The sequence below is a fragment of the Camellia sinensis genome, chromosome 6 (genome assembly GCF_055761805.1).
Source record: "Camellia sinensis isolate YWXY chromosome 6, ASM5576180v1, whole genome shotgun sequence".
Taxonomy (NCBI): Eukaryota; Viridiplantae; Streptophyta; class Magnoliopsida; order Ericales; family Theaceae; genus Camellia; species Camellia sinensis.
This window is the reverse complement of record NC_138966.1, coordinates 181,262,324-181,285,633: the sequence shown is the minus strand read 5'-3', so window position 1 is coordinate 181,285,633 and position 23,310 is coordinate 181,262,324. Positions and strand designations below refer to the sequence as shown.

The 23,310-nt window shown below is 42.5% G+C and overlaps 2 protein-coding genes across 2 annotated transcripts in view; both read right to left on the bottom strand.

Moving 5' to 3' along the window:
- Positions 1-23,310, bottom strand: part of LOC114272040 (uncharacterized) — a 183,703-nt gene that overhangs the window by 122,695 nt on the left and 37,698 nt on the right. The window lies entirely within an intron of this gene.
- Positions 10,100-15,081, bottom strand: LOC114284205 (uncharacterized). The gene is made up of 2 exons (XM_028227095.2): positions 13,079-15,081; positions 10,100-10,751 (listed from the first exon to the last, which is right to left on the bottom strand). The coding sequence occupies exon 1, from the start codon at positions 14,942-14,944 to the stop codon at positions 13,097-13,099; it is 1,848 nt and encodes a 615-aa protein (XP_028082896.2). The 5' UTR covers positions 14,945-15,081; the 3' UTR covers positions 10,100-10,751; positions 13,079-13,096.

The window sequence follows — 23,310 nt, the reverse complement described above, 5'->3', positions numbered from 1 at the left end:
CGAGCAAAACCAGGCCCTGATCAATGCTTTACTCCAAAGAAACCTCCCTGTTCCACCTCCAGATATCCCACCCAACCAAGAAAGAACCCCAGGCTATACTGCTCCACAACCCCCTCCGCTTAACCCAGAAGGTTTACAACCCCCTCATTCCCCATATGTAAGCCTACCATCTCCACCTCCACGCCCGTCAGTCGCAGCACTGGCTCCTGAGGGGGAAGCCAGCAGTGTCCAGCCTCCATTGACCGACCATGGCGACAACATTCCCCTCTGGGACGCTGAACTCCGAGCTATGAAACTCCAACTACAAGGGGTCATGCAGAATATTCAGCACAAGCCCTCAGTCACCGCCAACTTGCCTTTTGTTGCCTACATCCGCGACAAACCGTCGCCCGCCAAGTTCAAGATGCCTACCATTGACTCCTTCGATGGCACGACGGACCCAGTCGACCATCTGGAAACCTACCGCACCCTCATGATCCTCCATGCTTTCCCTGACGAGATCATGTGCCGAGCTTTTCCAGTGACACTGAAAGGATCAGCTCGGTTGTGGTTTAGCCAGCTACCGGCGGACTCCGTCTCCACCTTTCAACACCTCAGTGACTCTTTCCTGAGCCATTTTATTGGAGCCCAGCGTCAGAGACGGCCAGCCACCCAACTCTTAAACATTCGTCAGACCGAGGGGGAATCGCTCCGCAGCTTCATCACCCGCTTCAATGCCGAGGCCCTTCAAGTAGCGGAGAATGACGACAAGGTCATCCTTACCGCTTTCATGGCCGGCCTGCGGTCGTCCGATTTCCTTTTCTCCCTCTCCAAAAACCCTCCAACCACCATGGCAGCCCTACTATCCAAAGCCCAAAAATACATGAATGCTAAAGATTCCCTAGCCGCTCGGCAAGAGCCGACCCCTAAAAATCCGACCCCCAGAGACAAGAGGAAAGATTCCGAACCCAGAACCGCCCAGTATAATAGCTAAACACCCCACTATAATGACCGACCCCCCCGAGCCGATCGGTCGACTCCGACCCGGCCGCCCGGTCGGTTCGAGCGGTAGACACCACTCAACTCTCCCATGGAACACGTCCTTAATCAGATCCAGCGGGATTACCCCCTCAAGTGGCCCCTACCTTCACGAAACCCTTCCACTCGAAAAGATCAGTCCAAATACTGCCGTTTCCACCAAGACCATGGCCATACCACCGACGAGTGTATTAACCTCAAAGATCAAATCGAGACCTTCATACGCTAGGGCCGCCTCAGCCGATTCACAGACACCCGCCCTCCACAGAGGCAGAGAACCGACCTTCCCAGGAACAATCGCCGACACACACCACCCCGCAATCAAGCCCCACCTAACCAAGGCCACGATCGCCAACCACCACAGCCTCGGCCTCCAGGCAATCCCCCTCCACCAGTCGGAGAAATCAGAGTCATTTCAGGTGGCCTTGCTTACGGGGGACCATCCCGCTCGGCTCAGAAGGCAGAGCTCAGAAAAATCAGGTAGGGCTCAGACAAAGCAGTGGCGACGGTGGACCGACCTCCCAAACAGTCAAAACAGTGGATCGAACCCATCACCTTCACCGACACCGACTGTGCAGGAGTCCGTTATCCACATGATGACCCCCTTGTCATTTCCGCCATCCTCTCCAACTACAAGGTCAGACGAGTCCTCATAGACAACGGCAGCTCTTCAGACATCATCTTCTTCAATTGCTTCCGCCAGCTCAAAATCGGGGAAGAAAGCTTGTCTCCTCTCCAAACCCCTCTGGTCGGCTTCACTGGCGACCGTGTGACCTCCATCGGCTCCATCGATCTACCTATCACCATTGGCGAGCACCCGCGGCAGACCACTAAGTTGCTCACCTTTCTTGTGGTCGACTGCCCCTCTGCTTACAACATCATCCTTGGCCGCACAGCCCTAAACGCCTTCCAAGCCATCACATCCACATATCATCTTGCCATCAAATTTCCTACCAATCTCGGTGTCGGAACTGTCAAAGGAGAACAGACCGTGGCCAGGGAGTGTTATGTCGCCTCACTCAAAGAAGTCAAGCTAAAAGAGGCCATGATCATCGAAGGGCTTGACGTCCGAGACGAGGACGAGTTGGTCAGAGGAGAACCCGTGGAGGAACTTGTTGAAGTTAACATTGATCCCACCAATCCAATCAAAACCGCGAAAATTGGTAGCCAACTACCTTCCCAAGCCAAGGCCGACCTTACCGCTCTCCTGACTGAGCACAGAGATGTATTCGCTGGGACCCATTCTGACATACCAGGCATTGACCCCTCCTTCATAACCCAGCGACTCAGCATCGAACCCCACTTCCGACCCCACAGCCAGAAGCAACGCATTTTCCACCCGGAGCGCAACACTCTTATAGCCGCAGAAGTTGACAAGCTCCTCGAGGCCCAATTCATAAAAAATGTGGACTACCCTAGATGGTTGTCCAACGTGGTCCTCGTCCGCAAACACAATGGCAAATGGCGACTCTGCGTTGATTACTCTGACCTGAACCGAGCTTGCCCCAAAGACAGCTACCCTCTCCCCCGCATAGATCTGCTGGTCGACGCCACGGCCGGCCATCAAATGCTCAGCTTCATGGATGCCTTCTCTGGATACAACCAAATCCTGATGCACACATCTGATCAGGAACACACATCATTCATAACCGACCGAGGTACCTACCACTATTGTGTCATGCCGTTCGGGTTGAAGAACGCTGGGGCCACCTATCAACGGCTGGTTAATGCCGTTTTCCAACACCAAATCGGCCAGAATATGGAAGTTTACGTCGATGACATACTAGTCAAAAGCAAGCACTCCTCCGATCACCTTACTGACTTATGAGAGACCTTCACCACCTTGCACAAATACCAGATGAAGCTCAACCCAGAGAAGTGCGCCTTTGGCGTAGGATCTGGAAAATTTTTGGGTTTTATGGTCAATCAGCGCGGCATTGAAGCTAACCCTGAGAAGATAAAGGCCTTGGTTGAGATACAATTGCCTAAGACGGTCAAAGAAGTCCAAAGACTCACCGGCCGAGTGGCGGCCCTCAACCGCTTCATTTCCCGTGCAACAGATAAGTGCCTACCCTTCTTCAAAGTTCTTCGGCAGACTTTTGAATGGATAGCTGAATCCGAAGAGGCTTTCTAACAGTTAAAGCAATGCATGGCCAACCCTCCCCTTCTTTTTCAAGCAATCACGGGCGAGCCCTTCTTCCTCTACTTAGCAGTATCGAGCACCGCAGTCAGTGCAGCTCTCCTCAGAGAGGACGGCTCAATCCAACGGCCAGTCTATTACATCATTCGGGCTCTCAGGGGAGCGGAGCAGAACTACCCCTTACTAGAAAAACTGTCCCTGGCCTTGGTCATTGCCTCCAAGCGACTCCGCCCATACTTCCAAGCCCACTCCATAGTGGTCCTCACCGACCAGCCCCTGAAAAAGGTCATGCAGCAACCAGAACTCTCAGGCAGACTGATGCAGTGGTCAGTAGAACTCAGCCAGTTCGACATCTCCTACCGCCCTCGGACAGCAATCAAGAGGCAGGCTGTAGCTGACTTCATCCTGGAGTTCACCAATTCGACCCCGACCACTACCCCTCCGCCCCCACCAACTCCAACAGAGCCAGAAGATCCTCATTCTTGGACTCTCAATGTCGACGGTTCGTCTCGAAGAGAAGGAAATGGTGCCGGCCTCATCCTCACCTCCCCCGAGGGCGGCTACTTCAAATGCGCCCTCCGTTTCTTGTTTGAAGCAAGCAACGATGAAGCCGAGTATGAGGCATTAATAGCAGGACTCCACCTCGCCAAGGACGTAGGGGTCAGCCACCTCCGAGTATTCAGCGACTCCCAGCTCGTCGTCGGTCAGATGGCAGGGGATTTCGATGCCAAGGAAGACACAATGCGAGCTTACAGGGACATGGCACTCCCCCTTGCTCGCCTCTTCAATACCTTCCACATCAGACACATTCCTCGGGCGAAAAACTCCAAAGCAGATGAGATGGCTCAGTTGGCCTCTGCTGACCATCCCAATCTCAGCCATGATGTCCACCTCGAATATCTACACCACCCGGCCATTTCACCGGACCAACAAGCTGTTCAGATCATCCAAAACGAACCCATCCCTTGGGCATCCGACATCCTCCTATTCTTGACCACAGGGACACTCCCAGATGACCAACAGCAGGCAGCCAAAGTCCGATCCTGAGCATCCAATTACATCATTGTCGACAGTATATTGTACAAGCGCGGCTTTTCCTGGCCATATCTACGATGCCTCAATCCAGCTCAAGCAACCTATGTAATGCAGGAGATCCATGAGGGAATTCATGGTAATCATTCAAGCGGCAGATCCCTTGCCCAAAAGATACTCCGTACTGGGTATTTTTGGCCAACTCTTAATCAGGATGCGATCGACTTCGTGCTCAAATGCGATAAATGTCAACGCTTCGCCAACATCCCCCATGCTCCTCCTACAGAGTTAATCACACTCTGCAGCCCTTATCCGTTTGCCAAGTGGGGGATCGACCTGGTTGGTCCACTTCCCACTGGTCGAGGCCAGACCAAGTTTGCAATTGTCACCATTGATTACTTCACCAAGTGGGTGGAGGCTGAACCCCTTGCCACCATCATTGAGCGGAACACCACCAGGTTTATCTGGCAATCGATCATTTGCCGATTTGGCATCCCTCAAGCCATCATCTCTGACAACGGCAAACAATTCGATAACGCGAAGTACAGAAAATTTTGTGCAGATCTCCAGATTCAACCATACTTCTCTTCCCCCGGTCACCCCCAAGCAAACGGCCAAGTTGAGGTCACTAACCGTTCCCTTCTGAAAATCATCAAAACTAAGCTCGAAGCTGCTAAAGGCCTTTGGGCTGAGGAACTACCAAATGTACTCTGGGCTTACCGAACCACTGCTCGCACTCCCACTGGGGAAACCCCTTTTCGCTTAACATATGGCGCTGAGGCGGTTATTCCGGTAGAAGTCGGTCTGCCCACTCCCAGGGTTTTACATCCGGATCTGGCCTCAGCCGAAGAGCTCCATCAAACAGACCTGGACCTCGTCGAAGAGCTCAGAGAGACTGCTGCTGTCAGATTGGCTTCGTACCAGTAGAAAATGAGAACACACTACAACCGCCGAGTTCGACCACGAGAGTTCTCCGTGGGGGACCTTGTCTTACGAGAAGTGACTCTTGCCACAAAGAATCCAACCGAGGGCAAACTAGCAGCCAAATGGGAGGGGCCCTACGTTGTGAAAGCCTGACCACGACCAGGCACTTACCGACTTCAAGACATGGAAGGCCGAGACCTGCCCCATCCCTGGAATGCGGAACATTTGAAGCGTTACTATCAATAAGTTCATACTTTTGTATTGTCAATATTGTTGTATTCCCCTTTGTAATACATAATGCAAGTTCCGACTGCAGATCTCAGCTTTCATAATTCAACTGTCTGTATGTCGATCCCATGACATTTTCACTTGCAGCACTTCAAAGCCTCAGCCAGACTGAGCACTCAAAGCCTCGGCCAGACTGAGCACTCAAAGCCTCGGCCAGACCGAGCACCTCAAAGCCTCGGCCAGACTGAGCACTCCAAGCCTCGGCCAGACCGAGCACTTCAAAGCCTCAGCCAGGTTGAGCACTCAAAGCCTCGGCCAGACCGAGCACTTCAAAGCCTCGGCCAGACTGAGCACTCAAAGCCTCGGCCAGACTGAGCACTCAAAACCTCGGCCAGACCGAGCACTTCAAAGCCTCAGCCAGGCTGAGCACTCAAAGTCTCGGCCAGACTGAGCACTTCAAAGCCTCAGCCAGACTGAGCACTCAAAGCCTTGGCCAGACCGAGCACTTAAAGCCTCGAACAGACCGAGCACTCAAAGCCTCAGCCAGGCTGAGCACTTTAAAACCTCGGCCAGACCGAGCACTCAAAGACCCAGCCAGACTGAGCACTTCAAAGCCAAGCAGGACCACATTTTTAACACTTAGTCACATTTTGAAGCTTCTTCACAATTCCAGGACCATATTTTTGCCTAGTTAAATTCCAAACATGCTCTCACGAATTTCATTTACTAATCAGATTATCTACCACCTCACTCAGTTTATTTCTCCAACCTTTCCTCTACAAGTTTACAATTAACTGTTTAGTGACAATGTGCAACCTACCCTTTGTCCTCATCCATGGATTCTTCATCCGTACTTAATATTATGTTCTACAATTTCCTAGTCCAATTTTTCAATCAACTACTATCATCCTTTCAATTTCCATACAACTCCAATCGCACTCCGCAGGAAGGAACTTTTAACTTTAACTTTGCACGAAATTTTTATTGCACAATTTTTATGACCATTTTTTATAACAAGACTTCATTCATTTTAGACAATACAGGCCCACACAGTCAACTAGCAACATAAACAAAATAACATTTGTACACAAATTCATTACAATTAAACTCTTCATTCATTCATTCATTTACTCATACATTTACAATGTGTACACAAGTTCATTACAAAAAAAAAACAAAAAAAATAAAAACAAAAACAAAAAACACAAACACAGAGCATGCCCAGCTCTTCTTCCTCTTGGTTATTCCTCCTCGCTGGACGCCAGCTCTTCTTCTTCAATGCCCTCGTCCAGGGGGGTCTGGGCCACATCATCTTCACCTATCGTTACACTACTCAGGTCCAAGTCTGGGAACAACTCTTCAGCTCTGCGCTTGAACATCTTCCAACCGCTATCCTAGAACTCGGCCATTTCGTGCTTGTAGAAATCTGACTGCTGGAAGCTTTCAATCACCTCTGCCTCTGTCCTACCTCCAGCAGTCTTCCTTGATGGGCCCACCCCCCCAGACTCTTGCCCAGCCAGACTCCTGGCGACAGCGGCGTCTACCACCATCTGAAATTCGGGGGACCCTTTATATTGCTCCACTGCTGCAACGCACAGATCAGGGTAGGCCGCCCTCTCAGACGCCGCCTTCGCCCTCTCCTCGTCCAGCTCTCTTTGTAGGGTCCCCCTTTCAGCAGCCGCCGTCGCCCTCTCCTCTTCCACCCCCTTCTTCAGACTCTCCAGCTCCGCCATCGCCTTCGCCTTCTCTGTCTCCCACTCCCTCAGAAGCCTCCCCTTCTCCTCCTCTGCTCTGGCGCGCTCCTCCCCCAACTCCTTCAACAGATCTCCAATTCTGGAATCTGCTTCATCTTTTTGCCTGACCAGCTCTTCATTGCTGCTCGTGGCCTCTTCATGCCGCTCGACCGCAACGGCGCAAGCCCTTTCCGACTCTTCCAACTTTTTCTGTTCGCCAGCCAGTTGGAACTCGAGCGACACGACCTTACGGCGTGTGTCCTCCAGCTCCAACTTGACGGTTGGTAGATCAGCATGGGCAGTCTTCCAGTCGGCACTGTCCTTCTTCAATTTGGCCAATTGGGCCTTGGCCTCTTCAGCCTTTAACTTGGCAGCCCCTGCCTTCCTAAGAAGGGCCCCTGCCAAGGTAGTTACCTCCATTTGGGCGGAGCATAACCCCCTCAGCAGGTCAGCCTCGTTATATCCTGATGCCGCGCGCAGAGCTGTCTCCTCCACAATCTTCACCAAGCGGTCTGCCCCCGCCCTGGCTGGGCCTTCTTCCCCCTCCAACCTTCCAGCTACCGCGCGCGCATGATAGATTGCCGTAGCTAGGCGAACCCCTCCTTCCTGGGGGGCAGGCCCCTTCTGGGGCATCCTCCGGGGCACTCCTCTTCTTCTTCTTCTTTTTCAGAGCCTCCCCCTCTTTTCTGGCCTGTTCTTTTACAGGGTCTACAGGGGGCGGCCGCGGCTCAAAACTGCTTAAGTCTTTTCCCCCCAACGGCCTTGGGCGCGGTCGGATCCTCTCCCGCGCAATTGGTTGAGGCAGTCGGTCTCCTCGCGCTTCTTTCAATTTCGTGGCCTTGGCCAGAACGGCCTGATCCTCTACCTCCTGAGCTTTTCTCCTTGCCTCCAACTCTGCTCGGTCGAGGTCCCCACCCTTCGGCCGCGGTCCCAGCCCCGCCTCAAACAATGCAGACGGTTGAACAAGCTCGTCCCATTTGGCCTTCTCTCTCTCTCTCTCTCCACTTCTTCACTCTCTTCACCCTCTCTTTCGCCACTCGACTCCATTGACCTAGTTGGCACCTTCCAGATGGTGCGCACGCCCACTCCCCCATTAGCAGACACATAGAACCACCGTGGCCGCCACCCCTTGATCGACGTCGGCAGCCCCGCCACCAATCCCCTCCCCATCACCGCCTGTAGGATGACCCAAGTTTCTTGCTGCCCCGACGCCTTGTAACACGAAAAGAACTCGTCTACCGTCATGGCCTCCCTCCATTCGCCTTGGGCCACGCACTCGCACAGGCCAGCAGAATCTTCCATGCATTGGGCATCAATTGCCCCGACGCTACCTCCAGGCGATTCAACACGTCAACCACCACTAGGGGCAGTGGCAACCTCAGCCCACCTTTTAGCGCCTCCTCGTACAGGGAAAACTCCCCTGGCCTAGCAGCAGACGGCCTTTCCCTTGATGTTGGCAGCAACAACTCCACTTCCGCTGGAATCTGGTATCGTTCCCTGATAACCTCCAAATCCGCCGTCGTGAGTGTGGATTTGTCCGCCTTAGTGTGCCACTGATCTGGCTCTACCTGGCTTAGTGGCTTTGGAGCCAATATCAGGGCCGACGCCTGCAATTCTCCCACCGGTTCCCCCACCCCCACCATCCGTGTCTTCGTCCTATATCGCGCTGCTAGCCCCGCGCCGTCCTGGTCGGCACGCCTCACGGTCGACCCCTCCCGCTCGGCCACCCTCGCCGTCGGCACGCCCGACGGTCGCCCCCTTCCGCTCGGCCACCCTCGCAGTCGGCATGCCTCACGTTCGACCCCTCCCGCTCGGCCACCCTCGCGGTCGGCACGCCTGACGGTCGCTCCCTCCTACTCGGCCACCCTCGCGGTCAGCACGCCTCACGTTCGACCCCTCCCGCTCGGCCACCCTCGCGGTCGGCACGCCTGACGGTCGCTCCCTCCTACTTGGCCACCCTCGCGGTCGGCACGCCTCACGGTCGACCCCTTCCACTCGGCCACCCTTACGGACAGTTTCTCTCGTTCAGTCACCCTTGCGGTCGGCACAGCTTCCAGTCGGCCTCTCCACTCGGATCACACTTCTCTTCCTTATTACTATTCCCTTCGTTGGGCTAAAGCTGCACTCGAAAATGGGGGACTACTGACATGGATAGGCCCACAAGGCTTACGACCCACAGCAAACAACCCCAAACCCATCGCTTGGGACCCATAGCATAACCCGGTTGGCAAAGCCCAGGACAGCTGGAGGCCACCTAGACGTGGAGGGCCAATGATATTCGGACACATGGCAGATGAAACACAGGCCACATCAGCAGACAAAGATCTGCAGAGTTATTGCCACAACACATCACCATTAATGCAGCCCATCACAGCATTTATTACGACAACACCTCCCCGTCCCCTCACCCTGAACAAGGTAAGCTACGGCACAGGCTTTCGGCAGAAGGGGGCACGTCACAAGAGACAGTGAAATGATTACCAAAGGATATAAGCAAGAAGGGAAGACAAGAGGAAGGTTAAGCTTTTTATTTCTCTCTCTTTCTCTACATTTCCCTCTTCCTCTACTAATTCTCTCGCCGGAGGGTTCACTAGGGGACTGCCCCGTTCCCCTGTGGACTTGCTTGCAGGTCATTTGGCGGAATCATCACCCTGAACCAGAACTTGAAGAGCCTGGACCAGCCCGACCCATCCACCCGGGACGAACTGCATTATCAAGTCCTAATCAATTTTATTTTAATAATTTGTTTGCTCCACCACCATAATATCCCATAATCACTTTAAAATATAATCAACCATAATAACTCTTAACCAATTTTATTTTAATAATTGCTCCACCACCATAATACCCCATAACACAGCACCACAATAGTTTCAAACCAATACCAATTTTGATTATATTTTGCATGTGGTATGTATGACAAGTATTGCAGTCTAACCTTTTCAAATATTATGTTTGGTTCTTAAATTTAAGTTGAGATTTGAAAAAGAGATGAAAAATGAAAGAAAAACTTGCTCCTTTATTCACAATTTTTCACTCACATTTTTTCTTTTCCTTTTCAAATCATAGTTTAAATCTATTATCCAAACACGGGCAGATAATTTGCTTCCATCAACCCCACATCCCCAAAAATAGTAATTACAGATTTTTTGGTTTTTCTCCATCAAAAGACATAAAAAGCATCAATCACCAATTTAATTATCAATCCGACTATAAATTTGTATAAGAAAATTCTTATATAACATTCAGTAACTCCAGCACTCATTCAAAAAAAAAAAAAAAAAAGGATTCAAAGAATCTCCAGCAAGCATTTGAGATCACAATTTGCTACAAGGATATTCAAAGATAAACATGTAATGCTTCAGTGTACAAAGACTCTTAAAAATACCAAGTACATCTTGTTTATGCTAAGGGAAATAGTAACATAATGAATCAAAGCAAATGCAAGAGGACTCAGTTTGGTCTGCCTAGGACTTCAACTGCATGCTGAGTTTGTTACCGAGTATATTTCACAGGTACTTAAAAACTTGCTTCATATGATGTGTGATCTGATCGATGGTCAATTAGTTGGGTATCCAACCTTGTTCTCCTATTTATTTACAAGACACTGTAGTTGAAGGACGTTGCCATAAAGCTTTTATGATCAACCCAAAAACATTGGTTTCACCTAGCCTTACCTACACAATATATATATATATATATTCAGATGGTAGCTACATCAGTATTTAAAGATTCATCAAGTGAGCATTTGCATTGAAAACATGGCAATCTCTTAGAGGAGAATGAAGAAGAAGACTGATATTTGCAATCATAAATAAACGTACAATAGCCTAGCGCTGAGTCAACACTAACAAAGATGACATTCAAATGATATCTGAACATTTTTTTTTTTGGTCTTCTACACCTATAACTAGTAACATAGTTCAAACTGAAAGCAATGCAAAAGGGGAATGCCAAAAACAACCAGGATTAAGGAGATCATAACGTGCATATCGTTCGTAATCCACCATAGCGCTACAACTAGCCCACAGATATGACCTATCCAAGAATTGCAATAATGGGTTTGTGAAGCTCACCCAATAGATGAGGTATGACTTTGTTAGTTGAATTTTTCAAGAACAAGTCAGTGTATTTGCTCAACTAGCTGAAAATAAAAAGGTAACGATACAAAATAAACTAGCCAGGATTTAGTTTAATTTTTTTTTTCCATTAGGTAATTGTGTGCATTGTTTCAGCTAAAACATATTAAAGTTAGTTTCTGAACATGGTTGCAGAGACTGCTTAACACACCAAGGTCTAACTTCAACAACAAATTCATCAGGAATGAGCATATGTTTATCCAAATATCATAGACTAGAACTTGATTTCAAAACAGATGATTTTATTATTAGATATTCCTCTAGTGTAGCTAGAATCAATATGTCATTTTCATTTTTTTTTCTTCTTCTGTTCTTGCACAAGTAGAAAATATCATTTTCCATAGCCGCAAGACCAAGGAAAGAAAACAAAGACCTGAACCCACCCTCTTTCTCAAGTGCAACATACACTGTAGGATGTTCTTACCGACATTACAATTATCTTTTGAAGAATCAAGTGGAAGAAGTGATTTTTAGAGCTGGTCATTGGTTTATCAACAGGGTGGTGAGCCTGTAATTCTTCCCATTTTCCCTTTTCGGTGTTGATTGTCTCCACACACAAGTGAAACTAATGTTGGGGGGTTGGGGCAGGGGTGTTTCAGGTCAAATATATTCGCAAAGAATTATCAAAAAACAACTATAAAAAGGGCATACTAAGGCACAACCACAACACATCCAGAGTGAAACTCTTTAATTGCTGCTTCGATCCTTTCAGTTGCAGCAACTCCTGAGCTTCGTCTGCATTGGACATCAGTTCTTGTACAACTTTGTTCCTGAAAAATGCTTCTAGCTTTCTTGGTAGATATGCCTCGGTAATTAGCTTCTCACTGTGTGCATTAGAGGTCAAAGGGCTGATAAGGAAACTGTATTTACAATCTCATATAGCAACCAGTGGCTTGTTTAGATGGGAGTATCCTTAATACTAATTTGTCAACCACTATCAGGACAGCAGCCATTGCTTTTCAAGAAATATTTTCTCTATTCTTACTTTCAAGAGAGAGAGAGAGAAAGCAACTTCCTAGATACATGGACTTTATTCTTATAGCACACAAAATTGGAAGGTTGACAAGTAGAATTATTCTCAAATACTACAGGTAAATTGCTGGGTGTTGGCTCAACTCAACATCCATTAGGAAAGGAGTGCCGTTCAGACCACTTCAGTCTAAATAATATCCATTGGGCTGCATTTGGTATTGTGAACAAAAGATATAGAAATCAGCAGCATAGATCACTTTTGCCCCATTTCAACAAATTTAGCTTACAATCAAAATTGTATAGTTTAGCTCCTTTACATCGTTCATCAAAAACAAGAGGAAAATATATTCAAAAATTGATAATAAGTACTCAATTAGTGAGCAATATCATAAGAGAATCTATAAGTTATTAAGCAACATCTAGCTATTAGTAAAACTCAAAAATTCTAAAAAACAAAAATGACGCTTACCTTGCTGAAAAGGCCTCTACACAACCATATAGAAGTGATCATTAAGCAACATGTTGTTAATAAAGCTTTCAAATTTTTTTTTTCTACAACCCTGTTGTAGTGATCATTAATCAATATGTCGTTAACAAAGCTAGTGATCATAGTGATCATCCCCTATGCATTTAATTTTCATCATTTTTTTCAAAAGTCAAGTTCTTCAATATGGTCATCCTAGTGTAAGAGAAGAGGTATAATAAAACCCAACCAATGTTGTTAATATCATACCAGTTAGTGTACCCTTTTTGAAACTAGCCTGGTACGTATCAGTGCAGACAAGAATATCATAATGTAATATATATATATATATATATATAAATGAGTATCATCTAATAATAGACTTTTTGTGAGGATAATAGGCTACATGTTTAGTATAATGTAGCCTTACCTTCACAACTTAAGAAATTTACTCTTTCTCTTGCATTCCATGACTATCTTTGTGCATGAACTTCTTTATCACTTCTTGGAGAGCAGGATCTTGTCCTTTAGTTGAGAGTATATCTACGATCAAGGGAAAAGTGGATGCATCTGTAGAAAACCCCCTTTGAACCATTTCCTCAACGAGTATTAATGCCTCATAGCACTTGTGTTGTCCAATAAATCCTTGGATAATTGTGTTGTAAGTGACACCATCTGCCAAGCAACCACTCTGTTTCATTTTAACAAGAAACTCCTTAGCTTCATGTAGTAGGCCTTCTTCACAAAGACCGTGTATCATCATATTGTATGTCTTAACATCAAGATGTAATCCCTTGGAAGAAAGGTTATTGAAAAGGGCCCTTGCAGTATCAAGCTTTTTATCCTTGCAAAATGCATCAATGAGAATACTATACATAACAACATTATGATCTAAACTGTTCCTTTCCATCATGTGGAATAATGACAATGCTTCAAAAATATGCCCATTTTTGCACAACCCATCTAATAATATACCATAAGTTTGAGAATCTGGAATTATGCCTACAACTTGCATCTCATTAAAAAGTTTTTGAGCAGCTCCACATCTACTCAATCGAAACAAACATTGTAACATAGTGCTGAAAGTTCCGCTGTTGGGTTTCAACCCCCTTTGAGGCAATTCTCGAAAGAGATGCATGGCCTCATCTATTTTCATCTTCTTGCAATACCCATTGATTAGAATGTTATAGCCAGAAATATTAGGGTGAAGGCCCCTATCCACCATGGTATTGAACACTCTGATTGCTTCATCCATGTGGCCTTGCAAACAATATCCATCCATTAGAGTATTGTATGTGACAACATCAGGATCCACACCTCTTTGTATCATGACTTCAAGTACCCCCTCTACCTCTTTTGCCTTCCCTTCCTTGGTAAGTGCATCCACGAACACATTAAATGTACGAACATTCGGAGCAATACCACTATCCAACATTTCTCTTAACATTCCTGTAGCCTCCTCCCACCGGCCAAAATTACATAGGCCATGAATCAAAGAGTTGTAAGTGACAACATCTGGGAAAATACCCTTTTCATCCATTTCTGTACAGAGTTTCACAGCATCGTCCACTATTTTATCCTTGCAAAGACTGTCAATGATCATGGTATACACTACGGTGTCAGGTTTATGACTTCCCTCTTCCATTATCCTAAGCAAACTAACAGCCCTGATAGTGTTCCCGGTTCTGCAGAGCCCATTAACAATGGTTCCATACATAACCAAGTCGGGTTCAATTTCTCTAGTTGTGATTAATTTCTTAAATAACTCTACAGCTTCAGGGGTTTTATCTTCCAAAATAAGTCCATTAATCGGAGTTGTGAAGGTTGTTGCATCAGGTGTATAACCACGTTTGAAGAGGGAACCTAACAGAGAGAAGCCAAAATGGGCTTGATTAAGGCGGCAACAACAGTTAATAGCAATGTTGAAGGTGTAGATATTGAGCTGAATGCCGTGGAACTGTAGCAGCTTGTTCAGAATAAGAGAAAGAGAGATGTCGTAATGACCCATTTTCGTAATAGGCCCTAAAGCTTTGTTGAATTGATAAATGGGGGGTAAAGGTCGCATTTGGAGCATGCAATTGAACGAAATTAAAGCAGATTGAAGATGATTGGGTATTACTGCAACAGCAGGAGGAGGAGGAGGAGGAGGAGAAGTAGGGCTTGTGGTGGTGTTAGAAAGAGAACAAAAGAGATGAAATAAGAATGAGGGAAATATTGTACCTTTTTGACAATTATGATAAGCAATTCTTCTTCGTCTAATAATGAAAGAATCAGAAACTTTTCTTCTTCTTGACATCTTCTTCAAGCTGTGTGTGAGAGGAGAGAGAGAGGGAGAGAGAGAGAGAGAGTAGTAGCAGCACTAAAAAGGAGCCAACGCTCCGTTCTTTAAGATAAGAAACACTCTTTGCGTGTGAGGGGAGAGAGAGAGAGAGAGAGAGAGAGAGAGAGAGAGTAGTAGTAGGAGTACAGACCGTGGAGCAACTGGAGCTGACAATCCATTGGTGGCTTGAATAAATTTGTTCCAAAAAAAAGAGAGGCTAAAATGAAAAATAAATAAATAAAATAATTAATAAGATAAAATGTTATATTTTATGGGAATATGTATCAATTAATTATTTTTCTCTTGCAATCATTTATTCGATTATAAAAAATAAAAATTACAAATCATTGTAAATACAATTTCTTTTTCATCACATAAAATAGTCGAAAAGTTAAAAAATCAATTAAAATAGTAAAGTTTCCAAGTTATGGTTGTATTTAAAAAAAATAAGAACATAAAATATTTTGAGAATTTTTATTTTTAATTCAAATCAATATAATAAAAATAATATTAAAACAATATTTAAAATTATTTCTGCCCCTCAAAATATATAAAAACTTGAATTATTACTTCTCTTCTTATTTGTCTATTTATTTTAATTCTCTATTTCTTCTTTTGTTGATTGATTTCTTTTCTTAATTTGTTCTATTTCTATAGTGACAACAAAATACACTTGTTTTATTTTTTATTTTTTATGTTAATGTTTGCACCCATTTTTGTAAATTTCCTATCGACAAGTGGACCAATTGAGTGATGCCACATGGCAATGGAGTCAAAGTGAATGTCTTCCATTGATCAGAGGGATAGGTGGCATGAAGAAGGTGATCGTGTGCTTGAAGTGGTAGAAGTAACCTTAGAGCAATTACCAACCAATTTGTGGCTTAGTGGGCTAGTTTGTAGGAGATGATGTTTGCAACTGGGGGCTTATTCTCTGTCGATATAGTTCTCAAAGTGATGAGGGGCACGTGGCAGCATGGAGGAGAGTTGGTTCGATAGGAAGAGTTGAAGGTTTGGTAAGGTTTAAAGGCTTGGAAGTGAGGAGGTAGTTACAGTAGTAGTTAAGAAGTTGCAAGTTTAAAAGAGTCATGTGATCATGGGCCAAAGAAAGAGAAAGAAGATATAAAAGTTAGGAATTTGCAGAGAGAAGGACATCAATGAATCATCAAACTTATCATAGTTTTTTTTTTTTTTTTCCTTCTCTTTATCTTTATGAGTAGTCTACCTTAATTCTTAGGAATAGATAATCTTAACTTTTAGGAGTAGATTTCAACAATTTGGAACCTTGTAAATTTAGAAGATTTCAATAGAAGTTTTTATGTATTTACTTCACTCTTTCGATTGTTAATTGTTCCAAAGAAGTTCTTATACTTTCAAGGCATTAGAACCTTTACACAGTCGTTCGATTTTTTGTTTGGTTGTTTGGTTAAAATTGTTGTTAAGTCTCTATCGATCAAGACTCAACAAAAATTTTATTAACAATTTTTGGCATGCCCAGTGGGACCTATCTAATTTGGAGTTATAGCAATGAAGAAGGAAATTACTACTTATGGAATCATGCCTTCAAGTGGCATGTCTATGTCTTATACGCCCATGGATGCAAACCGCCAATGGAATGGTAGTATTCCCATGGGTATAAATTATCAATGGAATGTCTCATCTTCCATGTCTAAAGATTGCCAATTTTATGGCAATGATTTTAGCACCTATTGCCAACATAATGGCATGATATAAAGATATGGAAGGAATGATTCGACATTGCAAAGATGAAATTTATTGGTGCAGGAATGAAAGTTTGGCCATAAGGAGAAAAATTAATTCTCTTTATCGGCAAAGATTTCAGATAATTTTATCGTCTCCATATTATTTGATGCAATGAGATTTAAATTATTTTGATGAAAAAATTCATCAACTTGAAGGTCAAATTTACCTAATTGATGAAGAAATTCGATATTGAGAGCATAATTTTGAAGGCTTAATGGCCAAGAAAAGTTGAGGTATGAAATAATATAGTTTGGGAGGCTAATACCTATATTCCTAAGGAGCCAATTATTCATGAAAAGCCAAGGTTGGTACACCAAGTCATGAAGATAACATGATTTTCGAGGATTTTCATAGGCCAATAGTGGCTAAAATAGAAAAAAAATCCATTCTCTCAAAAGCTATTAAAAATTCATTACAAAATAATGGTGAAAATACACTAGGGGGCATGAATTTTTGCCAAACATGGCAAAGTGTGACAAGCCATTAATGGCTAAAAAAGAAAAACTATCCTGAAAAATCTAGAAATCCCCTAGATATTGATTTGTGATTATATATCAATTTTAACGAGTAAATAACAATTCCAATCAAACAATCAAAGACAAATCAACACAATGATTTAACGTGAAAAAATCATAATTGGAGCGCCTCCAATTGTGACAAAAAACCACGGGCAAAAGTTACAAAACAACCCACTAAGAAGACAAATGGAATTACACAAGTGCACTCTCAATTACCTAGCGAATCCACGCCCGAATTGAACCGACCCCTATATGCCTCTTCCACTAGGGTCTTCACCTCGGAATCGTCTTGCCCAACGTTGAATCCACAACGCCGATGTCAAATCCACGACTATGAGCCACTCTGGAATCCACCAAAGCTTCAGGCCGAATTCCACTGAATCTACCAAAGAATAACACTCTCTTTTGTATTGAATGAAACAAATAATTCTTTGATGTATACTTTTCAGACCAGATTTAAACTCAAACAAACATCAAAGAAACTAGCAAAGAAGCTCTAGATATAAACCATAATATCCAAGAAGAAGATCTGGAAGCCGTAACCCTAAAAACAAATGAAACCACATATTTATAGAAAATTGATCTGCAATCTCCGCTCGAACGTAAGAATAGCCGCTCGAGCGCAGGAAAGTTCGCTCGAGTGTAAAATCCTAACTTCCAGTACTTTTGCAGACAGGTCAAACTTCTAGAACCAAACGTTCTTCTCTCGAGCGCACAAATGGCCGCTCGAGCGGACAAGTAACTTGACTGTATTTTTGCATTTTGCTTCGGGGGCACCGCCCCTCGACCCCACCTGGGCGCTGCCCCGGACCCGCCAAGGGGTGCTGCTCCCTCGACCTCCTTGAGCTGACCGAGTAGCTCGATCCTCGACATAGTTAGCGAAGTGGAAAACATGAAAGAATTAACACCACAAACTTCTTTGCAATGCGCAATTTGGGTTGGATTCGCATCTAAAAACTCATAACCTCACTGAAATAAAAGATCGAATACAATTACAACTGAAAGGAATTTTGCCAAACGGGATTGCCAAGAATAAAAACCTAACAAATCCGTTTTGACAAAAAATGATGAAAATTTATCACAAAATGATGGTAAAAATTTACTTGGAGGGCATGATTTTAAGCCAAACATGGCTGAAAATCATGAACAACCTATATTTGTTGAATTTGAAATTTTTGACATTGTTTATTTTGTCAAAAGTTTTGATTTTCTAAAACTATTTGATATTATGGTTCCTGTTATCCAACGACCACTATGGGTTTGTGGTTCACATCAAATATTGATTTTGATAAATTGGTTAACAAAAAAAATATCTTATTCTTGTAAGTTTGATGGAATAAAAAATGACTATATAAAACAACCTAGGTCAACCAATAATGGCCAATGACCAATTATTTATACTTTGCATGAAAGCCAATTTAATGGCCAATTGTTTAATGTTGACGCATCGACAGAAGGCTAGTTTAAGGGCTAATGGCCAATTGATTATACTTCGCATGAATCGAAAGAAGAAAGGGAAAAAAAAAGGGTATATTTTTTCTGATTGATTATGGCCAGGTTATTGCCAATTTAATTTGTATACAACTCTTCGAGAATTCTAATATTCTCATTCTTAAAGAGTTGGGAGGATATTGTTTGCACCAATTTTCGTAAATTTCCTATAGACAGGTGGACTAATTGAGTGATCACACGTGGCAATGGAATCAGAGTGAAAGTCTTCCATTGATCAGAGGGATAGGTGGAATGAAGAAGGTGATCGTGTGCATAGCAGTTACCAACTAGTTTGTGGCTTAGTGGGTCGGTTTGTAGGAGATGATGCTTGTAACTGGGGACTTAATCTCTGTTGATATGGTTGTCAGAGTGATGAGGGGCACGTGGCAGCATAGAGGAGAGTTGGTTCGACAGGAAGAGTTGAAGGTTTGGTAAGGTTTGAAGGCTTGGAAGTGAGGAGGGAGTTATAGTAGCAGTTAAGAAATTGCAAGTTTGAAGGAGTCATGCGATCATAGGCCAAAGAAAGAGTAAGAAGATATAAAAGCCAAGAATTTGCAGAGAGAAGGACATCAACAAATCATCAAACTTATCATAGTTTTTTTTTTCTTCTCTTTATCTTTAGGAGTAGTTTACCTTAATTCTTAGGAGTAGATTATCTTAACTTTTAGGAGCAGATTTTAGCAGTTTGTAGCCTTGTAAACTTAGAAGATTTCAATAGAAGTTTTTATGTGTTTACTTCACTCTTCCGATTGTTAATTGTTCCAAAGAAATCCTTGTACTTTCAAAGCATTATAACCTTTACACAGTCATCTGATTTTGTATTTGGTTGTTTGGTTAAAATTGTTATTAAATCTCTGCCGATTAAGACTCAACAAAAATTTTACTAACAGTTACATATAAGTTCACTCTCTAAAGTTAAAATCCTTTCACTCTCTAAAGTTAAAATCATGCAGCCATCATTCTTTGTTCGTAATTAAAGTTATCATAATAAATAGTAAATAACACTAGTTTAGGACATAACAAAATACCACAGGAAATCCTAACTAATTTTGATTTGACAATTTGTTAGCTCCACACCACCACAATGGCCCATTAGCTCACACCATAATAGTTCCCAATAAACACTAATTTTGATCATAACTTGCATTGCATATGGTATGTATAAACCTTGTTTAAGAGCAATCAAGAGCAGGTGAACGATATAGAGGTAAATTACAAATACACTTCTTGAAATTTATTTAAAATACGAATTGTTCCTTCTGATTTTAAAAATTACATCACGTCTCTTGAAATTTTTAATTTTATAATAAATTACCCATTTTATTAATAAATTATCAAGTCAATTAATAATTTTTAATGATGTCAAAAATATATTTCAATTAATAATTCAGATAATTTTATTATTGTATAGGAGAGTGGTTAGGAATTTTATTTTTCTAATTAATTATGTTAAATAAAAAATTATTACATGGAAATATTTATAATTTTCCTAACCACAAAAAAAATCCGTATTTTAAGTAAATCTCAGGAATATATTTGTAATTTATCCTAATATATAGTGGTATGGAAATTAATGATAAAAGACCACCACGTGTTACAATGTAGACATCAAATAGCCATTGTATTAACAAGCTCTTGAAACCTAAATAGCCATGTAAATGAGCAAGTTAGATTTCAAATTTACGTGAAAAATTGTTTGCAACTTTATGATATTCCACATGAAGACAAGTAAAGCTTCCTAGGTATGGAACTTTGTTGTTAAGTGCTTGTTTCTCAGCCGCTGAAAGTAAAACTGATCTGAACTTCATCTGCATTCGACTTCGGTTGAAATTTCTTCTATGTTCTTACCTGTGGAGAGAGAGAGAGAGGGCAAATTTCTAAATACATGGACTTGATTCATATTATGTTACTTGTTTCCTTTTTTTTTCTTTTTCCTAATCTTTTTCCTCGTATTGTTGGAGTTGTTCAAAGATGTAGTTTCTATAGCCTTGCAACTCCAGATCACCATAATGGCTATAGATAATCTACTCGGGTCAATTCAAAGCATTTCCAAACTCTAATATTCCGATCTGATCTTGAAGAGACTTCCAGGGATAGAACTTAGATACTACGAATCATTAAGATATATGGACAGCTTACATGTTAATGAGCACAAGACGCATCCAAATGCTAACAATCGACTTGCATAAAGGAGTCCTATTGTTCTAGATGAATGCACTGTAAGGACAAGGAGAAAGTTAAAATGGACAGAACGAATTGACAAGATATCCATTAAACTACAATAAAACAAGACTCTTAGGCCCTATTTGTTTTGAGTGGTAGATGATGGGATTGGATTAGTAGTGACAAATGGTCATGGGACTGACAATTCCATGGGATCAGAAATACCCTCTAGTGAGGGGACTACCCTCTAGGAGTTCAAACAAATAGATGAAAAAAGCTCTTCTAAGTTCATGATGGATGATGGCTTGCGTTGATAAATAGAGTGAGGCAATCAGTGCATATTTGTCCTCTCAAAATTGAATTTGACAATAAAAATGAATTTTGTTAGGTTTTATTATTGGCAATCCCGTTTGACAAGGATTTCTTTAAGAAGTTGATTTTCTTCCAAAACTATGATTACTTTTGGATTTCTATAAGTAATTGGATTTCTTCCAAAACTATGATTACTTTTGGATTTTCTATAAATAGTTGGTTTTCTCCCAAAACTATTTAAATCCTCCAGATCTTCTTTTTGGTTCTTAAGGTTTATATCTGGGGATATTTTGTTAGTTTTCTTTGATATTTTATTGAGTATTCAACTCATGGTTTAAAGAGAGTACATCAAAAGTTTTGTTTGTTATACACAAGAGAGAGAGAGAGAGTTGTTCTTAGGTGGATTTTGAAGAATTCGAGCCTGAAGCTTCAGTGGATTCTAGAGTGGCTCATCGTAAAGACAATTCCGAGGTGAAGACGGGGTTGGAAGAAGCACATAGAGGTTGGTTCAATTAGGCGTAGATTCGCTAGGTAATTGAGAGTATACCTATGTAGTTTCTTTAAATCTTCTTAGTGGATTGTTTTGTGGCTGTTGCCCGTGATTTTTTAATTACAGTTGGAGGTATCCAATTGTGATTTTTTCACGTTAAAATCGTTGTGTTGATTTGTCTTGATTGTTTGATTGGGATTGTTATATACTGCTTAAAATTGTTACATAATCACAATTCAATATCTAGGGAATTTCTAGATTTTTCAATTGGTATCAGAGCAGGTCGTTCTATTTATTTTTAAAAAATTCTTTTAGAATGAGGTCTTGTATGATTTGTGATAATGGATTCAATTCATGAGGAAAATTCTATGGTTCGACCACCCCTACTTGACGAATCCTCGGAGAGTGATGATAAAGAGCTTCAGCAAGCTTATGAAAAGTTGTATAAGGAGTCTCTTAACTTATTCAAATTAAATGACAAACTCACAAAGAAACTCACAGCATGTGAAAGTGAGAATGTCAAATTAAAAAAAGAGATTTCCGAGGCTATGAATGATGCCCTTAAGATTTCTAATGATCGACAAGCTCTTTGTGCAAAACTCTTGACTTGTGAGACAGAGAGGAATGAGCTACAGCAAATCTATGCAACATATGAAGAAAAAATTGAAACTCTCGAGATGTCTCAAGTTGCTTTGAAAGAACTAATCATCAAGAAAGAGGAAGAACTCAAGTGTGCTATGGCTACCATTGGTCTTTGGAACAGAGGATCAAAGACTTTGGACAATATCATTGGGTCCCAACAAATTTGTTCTGACAAGAGTGACATTGGGTTTGGTGATAACAAAGAGCAAAAACAGAATACATCCACATCTCATGATACAAGAACTTAAGGAAAAGCAGAACAAAAAATTCAACATAAGGATGGACTTCTCAAACTTGCTAGAGTTGGTAAGATAAAAGAAAAGAAGGTACATCCTGTTTTTATTTGTCATCATTGTGGTATGCATGGTCATATTCGCCTTTATTGTTATAAGTTGCATGGGAGAGTGTCTCATAGAGATGGAAGAAATTCTAACATCTCATGGGGTAGGAGATACTTCATTGGTCATAAGAAGGTTAAGGGTCATAATAAACCTTGCTATTTTGATTTACATGAGACCAAACTTGAACAAAGGCTATGTTTTCCTAGACCTTGTGTTTTCCTAGACCTAGGAATAAGAAGTTAGAAACCATGTAAAGATGGGTTCTCATTGAAAGCAAAGGGAACCACAACGTCAAAACACCACCCAAGAACTGCAATGCTTACAACTTTGTTCATACTAAAGCGGTTTGGGTGAGAAAACTTGACTTGTGTTAATTTGTTTATTTGTTTTAGTTTTTGGGTTTCTATGTGTTTTTTTTAATGAAAAAAAATGTGTGTGCATGTTTTTTTTTTTTTTTTTATGTCTTGCTTTGTTTAGAAAAAGAAAGAAAAAATAAAAATCCAACAAAAAAAAAAAAAAATTCTTAGTGCGGTTTTGCAAACTTGAAATTTTTGAGTGGTCCTTGGTACATATTGGAATTGATGAGAATATCCATTATATGTTAATATGTGTGTGCTTTCTTTG